The 12,431-nt window shown below is 37.8% G+C and overlaps 1 protein-coding gene across 3 annotated transcripts in view; it reads right to left on the reverse strand.

Moving 5' to 3' along the window:
• CNTN6 (contactin 6) overlaps positions 1-12,431 on the reverse strand; it is a 232,854-nt gene that overhangs the window by 55,530 nt on the left and 164,893 nt on the right. For all 3 annotated transcript variants that reach the window (XM_032794620.2, XM_032794622.2, XM_075073115.1), the window contains 3 exons: positions 10,924-11,060; positions 6,816-6,945; positions 5,378-5,528 (listed from right to left, as the gene is read on the reverse strand). In XM_032794620.2, the coding sequence (XP_032650511.1) occupies positions 5,378-5,528; positions 6,816-6,945; positions 10,924-11,060 (418 nt within the window). The remainder of the gene's footprint in view (positions 1-5,377; positions 5,529-6,815; positions 6,946-10,923; positions 11,061-12,431) is intronic.

Genomic DNA, 12,431 nt, shown 5'->3' on the forward strand with positions numbered 1-12,431 from the left:
AATCAGAACTTTTTATAGGGAACCAGTTTTTAAGATTTTGACAGCTCATCGCTGGTTGTTCCCATGTAAAAAACTGTAAAGTCATCACAGAAGGTCCCATCTCACCCCTCACTGCTAGCAGAGGGTGCATAAGGCAGTGTGGTCTATTGGCTGGGTTACTAAACTAGGTGTCAGGAGCCCAGGTGTCTATTTCTCTCTGACACGGCTCTCATGTGTGACCTTCAGCACATCACTTTGCCTTTTCTTTGCTCCTCAGACCCTTTGTCTGATATTTCAACATTTGTTTTCATCACAAATCAAAGCAAAACACTGACATTTTTAATTTTTCTTTTTTTGTGGAACAGACATTTCAAAAAGTTTCCATTGGTGGAAATGTTGAAATGGTTTGTTTCACCATTTTAAATCAAAATGAAATATTGTGACATTTTGACATTCTGAAATCAAAATCTTTCATTTCCGTTTGCTGAACTGACCTGAAATGCCTCATTTCAAGACAGTTCAATATTAATCTGCATTTTCCCATTGTGGTGCATTGCTGTTTGGGAGCTGTAGTTTAAGAGCCTGACGCCCCTAATCCCCCTTGAAGGCCAGATACCCTGGCCAGACTACATCTTGCATGATGCATCTGAAGTCATGTGACTCCCATGATGTGCTATGCAGCTTGGTCAGAAGGGAGTCTGCATTGTATTGTGCATAATGTAATTCTCCAGGGAGCATAGTGGCCATTGGCAAACAGGAGAGAATGGGGGCCTGAACTACAAGAGACAAGGCAATGTGCTGATAGGGAAATGCACTTTAATGTTTTCTTGAACTGATTCAAAACTAAATATTTTGAGTCAGTTAAACAAAATGAAATATTTACGATTTGGGTCAAGCCAACCAGAAACAAAACACTTTTTATTTTTTCCACCAAAAAAAATTAGATTTTTTTGGCAAAACTGAAATGTTTTGATTTTGTGGAAACTGTATTTTCCATTGGCATACATGTTCACTGAAAATTCCTGACCAGTTCTTCTGCCTTGTCTGTTTAGAATGTAAATCTCTGGGGCAGGGACTGTCTCTTGCTAAGTGTCTGTACAGTGCCTGGCACAATTGGCTCTGTTTTTGGTTAGAGCCTATAGGCACAATTGTAATACATATAAATAAAGCCGTTAGGGTCTGGGGCTGGCCCAACATCAGTCTGGTTGAGGACACCTGGTTGAGATGCTCCCTGAGTTGTGGAATATTCAATACTTCTAGGCTGTAGGACTGGACCTAGTACTTGTAGGGTCATGGTTAAATTATGTTAGCAAATAGGTAGGTGGTTTACACTGTTGCTGACTATCTTGTATCTATTCTATGGACAGTGAATTGCAGTTCTGAGGTCTCTCAACAGAGCATCTTCCGTGAGCACTAAATTCATTAAAAAAGAAAATCTTTGCCTTAAAATGGAAACTTTCTTCCTCCTCCACGGTATCTATGTTTGGTATTTTTTTCTAGCTAAAAAACCACCCCAAACATAGTATCTTTTCCCCCTTCCCCAAATAGCAAAAAACAACCCCCCACCCCCAAAAAAAGAGCCTCCCCAAACCACCAAAAGCATCAACAGCAAACAAACAAAAAACTTAAGGAGACATGTCTACTCATTAGGTGTTATAAATGTTTTAACTTTTGATATGCTGGGCCTGACTGGGGTCTGAGTCACACCACTGTAAATAAGGACCAACTGCACTGAGACCAAATGTATTACCTTAGCATACAAATGGTGTAAATGAGAACAAAGTCCTTATGCTCTCACAATATTGTGCAAGCTACATTTTTCCAAACATACAGAACTGATAATATCTGTGCATCCGAACACAGAGCCCTGGAAGAACCCTCCTGCTTAGAAGGTTGGTAGCATAGTTCAAATGCAATACCTTTCTATAAACAGATTGAAATCCTTTACTTAACGAAACCTTATGCGTTACTACATGCCATGTTGGGAATGGGCAGATCTCTCTGAGTTTAAGACTCCGGAGGTCAGCTGTAAGATATTAGCAATTACTGGATAATCTTTATTAGGCAGTGATAAAAGTCTGTAATTACAACATCCGTTTAATTGTCTAAGTTTTCTTTAGATAGGTTATTAAAACACAGCATCTAATTCTTCTTTTCAACAATTTCCTCTTATTCCTCTTCTGACAAATGCCAGTAATGTGCATGGTAAATCCTGAAAACCCTACATGAAATATATCATGTACTGGAGCCTTGATTTTGGATAGATAGTCTCTCATGTCTGTTGTGATGGAACTGGAATAAAGTTTTAGCTTACAAGTCAAACTGGGGACCAATAGATTTTGTAAAATAATGCTTTCCTTTGTAGATTGCTAGACTGATTTTTGTCCAGTTGCATTATTTCCTAAAAAAATAAAATAACAAAGTCTGGAGTTTTAAAATTATGAATATTTTTATTACTGATTATTAATGCACTGAAACAGCTGTATACAATTAATATATTCCTTCCTCTTGCCTTATTAAACAATTTCTATGCTTTACCTCAGCAGGCTTCCTGTAAGAAAAGGGCGAGTGATTCACATATATATGTATGTATGTGTTTCAGCATTTTGTATTCAGGAAACAGTGCCTCTCACAGATGACTAACTGGGATAAGATTCCCATCTACCAGCTTGTTTCAGCTGAAAATAACTTGTAATATATAGCAAAGTTTTCATTAGGTCCTGATCCTGCACCCTTGAGGTCAATGGCAAAGTTCTTAATGACTTGGGCAGGATTGAAGTCTAGAGTTAGAAATTTTATCTGAGGTACAAATTACCCCCCTCCCTTCCACATTATTCAAAATTTGAGCAAACAGCTATAATCAAGATTTGAAAATACTCTTATAGACAGAACAAGAAGGTGGATCTCAGTTGATTAGTCAGTTCTGCCTAATAATCTTTTTTTATATGTAGGAGATAAAATAGATAAGAGGTAACATTTTCAGACCATGTGATATTAAAAAAGGAGTAGCTGCACATGATAATACTATGCATAGCCATCAGAAATAGATAAAATCATGAGCAAGCACAGGATGTGGGGGAAATGAGTATCTTTTCTCCTTTAGGGCAAAATATTCTCCCAAGGTTTGGTAGCACCATCTCCTTAACAAAGGATTTAATTTGTCTAGATCTTCCTAAAGGAGCTATGTGGTTTGACTTATTTAGCAACTTGTCCATCATCGCATGCCTGTCAGAACTGTGAACGATATTTTTTCTCAGATAATATGCCAACCAGCTTTTCAGAAAGGTTAGAAAACAGGTCCGTGGAGATTATAAATGCTGCACAATAAAATAGGAAAAGAAACTCAGCTAACCTTTAGTTAAAATAGTTCAGATTTATGTGACCTGCTAGAATTAAAATATACATATTACAAGCTAGAGGGGATATTTTCCCCCTTTTTAATAAGTAAAGATACATATGATTTTGCTAGGTGAGGGAAAAAAACAACAACAACTTACAAGTCCTTACTTCATTTTCTGTATGCTACCTCATATTCTGTAGGACTTCTGGAAGAGTTCTACTACAGAGAACTCTCTCTATCATCTTTAAAATTGTGGCAATAGCTACTTTATCATGTAACAATCAAGAGAAGGAGCAATTTACAAGAGATTGTTGGTTATTATGTTATCTTACGTCCAAATGATATGCTTTAACTGCATGGTAGGAATTGGGGGCGAGGCGGTGAACTCAAACACCCAACCATTGCCTTTATAATGGAAATTATACTTTGGTTTATTTTTTTGAAGGTGCCTGGACCGCTTCAGGATGGATGCCCAAAAATGCAAGATTATTATAATTATTATCAATAATTTAACATTATCAGGGAACATATAAGTCCAGGTAAATATGATGGCTGTGTGAATGTATGTTTAATTTTATATATTAAACATACATGCACACAGCCATCATATTTACTTGGAGTTATATATCTATAACATGCACATGCAAATCAGGTGGGATCCTCATTGCCAGTGTAGACCTTTATGTTATAAAGTTTAGGCTGTCTTTATCTCCTTACTACTGTACATAAGGAAGCCCAGTCATTCTCTCTACATATTATAGATGTAGCATTTTGGATAGAGACTTGGTTGAACATATTGTATAATCTAAAAGTAACTATGTGAAAGATCTGGCTAAACACTAATTAAAACTATACTCATGGTAAGTAATAGCTGAATGTTTTCCCCATAATTTAAAGATACCTCCTTTGCTATTGTCTCAGAGGAAAATAACTAGGAACTTCTGTTTTGTAATAGCATTTTATATTACTGTCTCTGGGCCAGGTTCTCTACTGTCTTTATTTTGTGAAATGATTTGTACCTTCGCAAAGTAGATGCAAAGTGCTCTCTTTTTGATTTGCTGGTAAAACACTCACTTTATACAGGTGTAAATGAATATACAAAGTGCAAACAAATAGAGAATCTGGCCCTCTGTTCCTATATTTAACACCATTATACACAATTGCAATATTGAATATGGAGACACATTTCCACATTGCACATTTGGTTGGTGTAATACCAATGAATTATAATTTAAAGTGTGTTGTTATGGAAACTTAAGTAAAGATAATAGGATTTATTAACAGATAGATAGATAGATTCCCTGTATGGGTGATTGAAAATCTTAGGTAGATCTCTCCTTAAAATCTTAGGGTATGTCTACATTGCAGCTGGGACGTATGATTCCCAGAGCAGGTAGTGAGACTCATGCTAAATCTGATCAAGCTAGTGTGCTAAAAATAGCAGCACAGGCAAGCCAGCCAAGTTAGGACCCAGGCTGTCAGGCAGACTTGAACATGGGTGGCTCAAGGTAAACAAAGGAGTTTGTGGTGGACGACTACTGCTGGCAAGTGACTCTACTGCTTTGCTGATCCACTAGCAAAATCTCCTTGCTTAGGTATTAAAGGCACAGACTGTGGATAATGACATAGCCCTGGGTTGCAGTACAGCCTATATAGCTACTGTGCAGTTGATCTGGAGCCATGAGGTAGATTTCATCCACTCAAACCTCCACTGATCTCCCTAACATGAAGCTGATTCAATTAGGCTCTGTATGGGGTAAGAAGAGATGGCCCAGAGAATATTGCAATGATATAGCTGTTCAAGAAAGCAAAGCATGTATCCCACAAACAGAATTTACAGTTACCCAAAAGTATTTAAACCAGCTTTGTTGTCAATCAGCTTTCTATCTAGAATTGTATGGACAGAGCTCATGATGAATAGGCCTGCAGCATCAGAGTATTCCAGCAATGAGCTGTCAAAAATGATACTTAGTCAACCGATGTTCAGATACCAAAAAAAAACCCAATCCAAAACCACAAAAAAAACCCAAACAACTCAGCAATCAGTTTACAGAGTACCTTTTGTTTTGTCGCAGAAGATTGGTGCCCTTTTTCCAGTTGATAACTGCCCTGGGAGAAGCATTTGGCTTGCATTCAATGGTAACTTCACCCCCAACTTGAGCAACTGACATTCGTTTCACAGGATTTTTGGAAAAATCCGGGGCTGAAGCTTAAAAAAAGGAAAGGAGAAAATGAAGAAACTCATGATATAGCTGACAAAATAAATTAATTTTCCAAATTTTCTTTCTGCTGAACATAGTGGGTGAACCCAATTGCCTTTTTGCCTTTTCAGATTTGAATTCAAGTTTTTTGCTTGAACTCTAAGAACTTAAATCCGTTTAGAGGTCTTGTATTTATATTGCTTTTTATGAATTTTGTTCACCTGGAAACAAAAGGATTAGAACAACCCAACTTTCTGTGGTATCCCTGGTAGGCTTTGTTTAGGACAGTCTGAGGACTGGAAGGAATGTTTATTTTAGATCAGGAATGAGGTGATTTAGCAGAGCTCTAACAGGCTGCACAGTGAGTGTGTACCTAGAGAGGGTCAGCTGGGCTTGTGAAGCCCATGCCAAAGACCACACTACTGCATCTTCAATTTATTTTTAGCAAGCTAGCTGGATTAAAAGATAAAGCATGTGTGTCTACATGAGCTACAAATCATATTCCCAGCTGCAGTGCAGACATACCAAAAGCTTGAGCAGAATTAACAGCATTAAGCCTGAATCTAGTCCATTGTATTCATTGCTAGAGTGTAGATTATTCATTGCAAGTAAATTTTTTCAGTTAGTTTTTTCTTCTGTTCATGATTTGAACCTGATGTGTGAAATCCATTCATTATTTGCAGATATTTGTCAAATAATTTGTTGGTGAAATTCAGTCTTCTTGAGAGAAGCAGCACAAGACTTGCACAACATTTAGTGCAATTGGAGATCGGGTTTTGATGGCTTGAGGTGGACCTGATTGTTATATGGGCTGCAAAATGACTCTCTGTGCAGGCATGAATTTCACCCACGTGTGGGTGTTGTTGAAATTCATATTGAGATTATATGCACTAATTGCGCTTTTTGCTTAAATCACATGATATTTTTGCTCACTTGAAATGATGACTGATGTTTTTAAATTGCAGAATAACAAATAATAATTTCAAATACCAAGTAAGGAATAACACACAATAAGCACCTTTGTTCACCCACAGAAATGCTGTTCACATGAATATACCGATAAAGAACATCCTTTCCCCCAAACATTCATGCAAACAAAACACGTTTGCCCAAATGTTTGCTAATAGTAAGGGATACAAACATAGCTGAACTAAACAGCCTTGTGGAATTCAAATAGTCCACAAAGCTGTTTTTGCAGTATTCAGTCAGCTCTCTTCATTTCTCCATTTCAGAATTTCGAAATTAGTTTTACATTCTAGCTGCTATCTGCTTATTTTAATGACTCATTTACTTACCTATCACTCTTAACTCAGCATTGGCGTAAATTGTATTGTATTTATTTTCTGCAACACACTGATAGAGGCCAGAATCTGACACATTCAGCATATTTATGGTAAGAGTTCCATTTTCTATTTGAATTCTCTCCTAATAAAGGAAAAACAAGCAAACGTTTTGTTTGAAGAAGTGAACATAAAAGCAGGCGGTCATGAGTCAGAAGTTGAGATTTTGTTATTTTTAAATGCTTATTAAAACACTATGAAAATTTAAAAATAAATAAAGCCAAGTAGCTTAGCTCAAATATATGTCTTAGAAAAAAAAAGGTTACATGATGGCTGTAATGAAATAAGAGGAGTTAGGCAAAAATTTTCTCATGAAACTTTTTTTTGGAGAAAAATTCAGCAACATCAAAATATTATGCAAATTTGTATAGATTTTGATTTAATTGTTTCAATTAAAAAATTTAAAAAGAACAAAAGAAAACACTTTTTTTTCTATTTTAAATTACCTTTATTTTAGAAATGTTCTTTAATTTATTTAAAAAAAAACACATTAAAAAGTTTGAAATCAAATCATTTGACACCCCCCCTAACTATTTTTTCAACTTTTTGATTTGCCAAACATTTTTTAAAAATTGTTTTTAGCTTGACCCAAAATGAGTTCTCTTCCAATTTATTAAAATTGCCTGCAAACCAAATAATTTATTTGCCCAGCTCTAGCTTTAAGACCCCAGTTCATCCAAGCACTTAAACATATGTTTAACTATGAGCACATGCTAAAGTCACATTGTTTAAAGGCATTGCTGCATTGACAGCTAAAGGGTTATGATTTAACAGGAAGCAGACACCAAAGCAGTTGCATCAGGGACAGCTGCACCATGAGAGGAGGCAGGAAATGAGACCCCAAGGGGTTTACCCACTTCAGCACCTGAGAGACCAGGGCCAGCTCCAGGTTTTTTGCTCCAAGCAAAAAAGAAAAAGACAGAGTGCCCCCATGCTTGGAAAGTTAGTGCCTAGAGCCGGCCCTGTGAGAGACAGAAATCTGCAGGGAGACTCCTTCCCAGAGGCACTAAGACCCATTAGTCCACCCTTCCCCTCCATCCATGTGGATCTGGGGAAGAGAAAAGCTCCAGAGTGCAGCCAAAAACACAGCAGGCAGGAGCAGATCCAGAAGCAGCTGCATTAGGGGCTTTGGAAATTTATGTTAACAGACTGTTTCTCAATTTTTACTTTGGACATTCTCTCTTCTCTGCTAGTTGGCTGTTTGCTCCAACCGCTCATCTGCCCTCTCTAACAGTCACTCATGCCCTTCTTAAGAGTCACTTACCTCAGCCTCCCTCCCCCTGCCCACCATACTCCCTTCATTTCTCCTTCCCTCCTGTCCTCCCTCCCTTCACCTTCCTCTCTTCAATGCTTTCTCCTCTTCCCTTGCTGTTTAGCTAATTCCCTCCAAATAAATCTTCCCTCTTTTTTTTTTTTTAAATCATGGAACTAATATGATATTTGCCAACAGTCACTCTGCCTGTTATTCTAGACTTTTCCTTAATGATTAAAGAATTATAATCAAGGGCTACCTTACTACAAATCATAAACATGCCACATAACCTGCAGGAAACTATGCTGTGCCATTTGTCCAGCTAACACTCACATATTCCCACACAGAGAAGCAGCTGTAGAGACTGAGGCTAGGTCTACACTAGGGGTGGGGGGAGAGTCGACCTAAGTTACACAACTTCAGCTATGTGAAAAGCGTAGCTGAAGTCGGTCATCTTAGTTCGATTTACCTGGCCATGAGGACGGCAGCGAGTCAACCGTTGCCACTCCCCCGTCAACTCCACTTCCGCCTCTTGCCACGGTGGAGTTCCGGAGTCGATGGCAGAGCGATCAGGGATCGATTTTATCACGTCTAGTGTAGATGTGATAAATCGATCCCTGATCGATTACTATCTGCCGATCTGGCGGGTATTGTAGATGTACCCTGAGACAGAGAATACAGCTAGGGTAGATTACAACAGCATCACAATTGTCTTGCAGACTTGTCTCTCTCACCAACAGAAGTTGGTCCAAGAAAAAGACTGCCAAACCCGCCTTGTCTCTCTAATATCCTGGGAACAATACAGCTACAAACAGCATACAACATTATTTATTGTTAGTTAAAAAAATAAACTCTCCTTAAACCTTACCTCAGTCATCAGTTAAACATTTCAGGTGTCCAGCAGATTAAATAATAGTGCCTAAAACATTTAAGGCATGAGTCGTGTGAAAACAACCAGATCTTCACAATCAGAATAAAATTTTGGAGGTCAACGGACTCTTTTCCATTGCTACGCACATTTAGTCCTCCAACTTTGGATCATGTAATGATATACTCCATTTGTGAACACATCTAGTTACTATCCAACAATCTGATCCATAACTACAGTTTGGTATCCTTGTTATTAAAGGGTAAAATAATAAGTATTTTAGGTAGATAGGTCCCAAGTCAATTAGGGCTTTAAATGACAGTCTTCACCTTAAACTTCATCTGCAAACCAACAGGCAGCCAGCACAGATCATCTAATGGAGGCTGGATATGCTTAGCTTGAATTTCAGCTTTTACTAGGCCAATTTAATCAATGGTGTAGTGCTGCTGAAGAAAAAATAACAACGAAAGAAATAAAAAGAACACACACACATACACTAGGGATAAATGTGGCCCATATTTTTGTTTCTATGCTTTAAACAATTTTTTTCTTCACTATTCCTCAGCACACAATAAAACTGGCTCCGTTCTACTAACATAACTTAAAACCAAATATTTCAAGTCTTACTATCACTATCCTCCAGGGATAATAAAAACCACACTGTAAAGTAGAATACCAAAAAGCAAGAGAGAGTACTCTCTCCAAAATGAATCAGTGAGAAAGAAACCCACAACAACAGAATATAAATTCCATCATTGAATGCAGGTCTGGAAGCAAGAGATTTGTTTTATTATTATATTTTTTAGACTGGCTATACTGCCTCCATAGAACTTAGAGCGCACCATACAGTGTTACAGTATGTAATAGAATTTTCAGCTGAAATACTGTATGCATCTAAAATAAAATGTACATTTGTGAACTAGTCAATGCATTTCATGTAACTTCCTAATAGTAAAAGCTAATGCTAGTTGCAGAGATTATTTGATGTCCTCTTGTTACTACATCGATGCATAGGAAAGAATGCCACCTATTGAGTCAACAAAACCAATTTCTTCAGCATCCTGCTTTTTTTTCCCCCTTGGAGGTCTCCCAACCAAGTACTGACCCAATCCAACCTTGATTATATTGAAAATTTGAGGAAAGCATAGCCTGGGGTTATGTAGCTGGTATATTGCTAACTAATTAACAACATTGCATTACTTATTCACTTTTTTCCTCAAGACTCTGACTACAGATATCTTTTGCATACTTAGTTCTTACCTGCAGGGTGTTTGCTATTCTCTCAATGTATTTTTTTCCTTTCTTTTTTTAGCAGAGAATCTATGAATTTAAAACCCCTTTTAAAAAGTAATACAAGCAGTTCAAGCAGAAGCTGAATTGTCCCGCCCCCCATGTCTCAACTGACTCTTTTTTTGAGTTATTCAGACAAAATGAAGAATAAAGCACCACATTCACAAAAGCAGAAATAATGTAGAGATCACTAGCTTTGTGGTCAGAAATAAGTAGTTTGCTAAACAGTGGATCTATACTATAGAATAAACCCTAGGGTGGAAAGCAGCTTGCTAAGATATTTTCAGCAAGCATAGTGCTGTGACAGAGTAAATATTTTATTACACTCACTATACATTCTCCTGCAAATTATCCATTTAGTCCATTGAGCAACAACATTCTTCATTTTGTTGCCTGAAGTGTTCCGTTTACAATGTACTGTAAGTATTATAAAAAATATTAGTGAGACTTTAGAGTATTTTATCCCTCTTTTATTAAAAGAATACCATTAGAAAATGGCAGGCTGTAAATAACATCTTCTTCTTCAAAGACAGACTTGATAATTTTACCTAACAAGGGGCAACAATACTCACAAAATGATCGGGGTTGAGTTTTTTTAGATAAGTCAAAGCCAAACCCACCTGCTAAACAATGTAAAAAATGTTGTGTCTTACCTCTGGCATAAAGGGTTGGCCATTTTTTAACCAACTGTAGGAAGGACTTGGTTTTCCACTTGCCTTACATTCCCAAAACAAGCTGTCATAGAGAGACAGATAGGCATTTTGGATTTTTTTATCCCATTGAGGGAGCGCTGTATTAACAAGACAAAAAGTGCAAACAATTGTAAACAGAACTCAGGCTTTTGGCTTGCTCAGTTTACAGCCTATCAGGTGGACCAATATTGTCTCATTGTTTCCTTGTACTCCCCAGTCTATCTGTGTCCATCTGTTGTCTTTTATCTTATACTTGGATCATAACCTCTCTGGGTAGGGAGCATCTGTTTGTTCCATGTATGTACAACGATTAGCACAATAGGATCCTGGTATATGACTGGGGCTCCTAAGCAATACGGTAATAATACTAGTAATAATAGGGTGACCAGACAGCAAATGTGAAAAATTGGGACGGGGGTGGGAGGTAATAGGAGCCCATATAAAAAAAAGCCCCAACTATAAGGACTGTCCCTATAAAATCGGGACATCTGGTCACCTTACATAATAATAAATAACAAACTGCATTCTTGGGGGGTGCACTGGGAAATATCCCTCTGTGAACTTTTCAGTGGACCAGGGGACTGTGACAGGACGATGACATCTGCTCTCCCTAGTGTGCTAATCCTGCTCCAGAGACTAGCACAGAGGAGAGCAGGAGCACAATCACACCTATTCCTTGCTACTGTTTGCCTCCTTTGAGCTGATAGCCATCCCTGAGAGGCATATACAGGGAGCTGTCACTGTGTTCTCCTGTAAGAGACACTTGGGCAGGGTGTTCAAAACACAGAGAGGCTGTTTGTGCCCATATCATCTCACTCTCCAATGTAAGGGCCAGTCACAGTTCTGCCTTAATTAACAAAGAAGATCGTTGTAATTTCAGGGGATGATCAGAACAAGATAGTTTGACAAAATACCCTCCAGTGTTATTCCTGATACACAGGTTGAATCCTGACTCTGTGTCCCCAAATTGTTCATCCATGGAGGCAAAGCACTCTTAGAGTCCAATCCCTCCATTGGGGATGTACATTTGTGAGAAAAGAGCAAGTTGGTAAAAGCTGACCATGCTTACCGTTAATTATGAACCGTATTTATTACAGTAGTGCCCAAGGACTAACCAAGAATGGAGTCCATTGTGCTAGGCACTGTACAAATACAACGTAGCAGACAGTTCCTGCCCCAAAGAACTTACCGTCTAAATAGGTCAGACAGACACAGGGTAGAGGAAATGGACAGAACTTTCTGCAAAAGTGTGGGAATTAAGTGTGAGGAAGTAAATCACTCACAAATCATGCCAGCCTGCTTATAAAATCATGAAAAGTGCTTGTGAAAATGTTTGTGCTATTTATATACATTTCATTGCCTACCAACAATTATGAATGAAATTGCAAAGTATAATTAATAAGCTTGAAATCTTAATTGCATTTACTCCATTAATAATTGTATAATTAAATTTGTAGTTATGAGTCATG

Source organism: Chelonoidis abingdonii, chromosome 17, assembly GCF_003597395.2.
Source record: "Chelonoidis abingdonii isolate Lonesome George chromosome 17, CheloAbing_2.0, whole genome shotgun sequence".
Classification (NCBI taxonomy): Eukaryota; Metazoa; Chordata; order Testudines; family Testudinidae; genus Chelonoidis; species Chelonoidis abingdonii.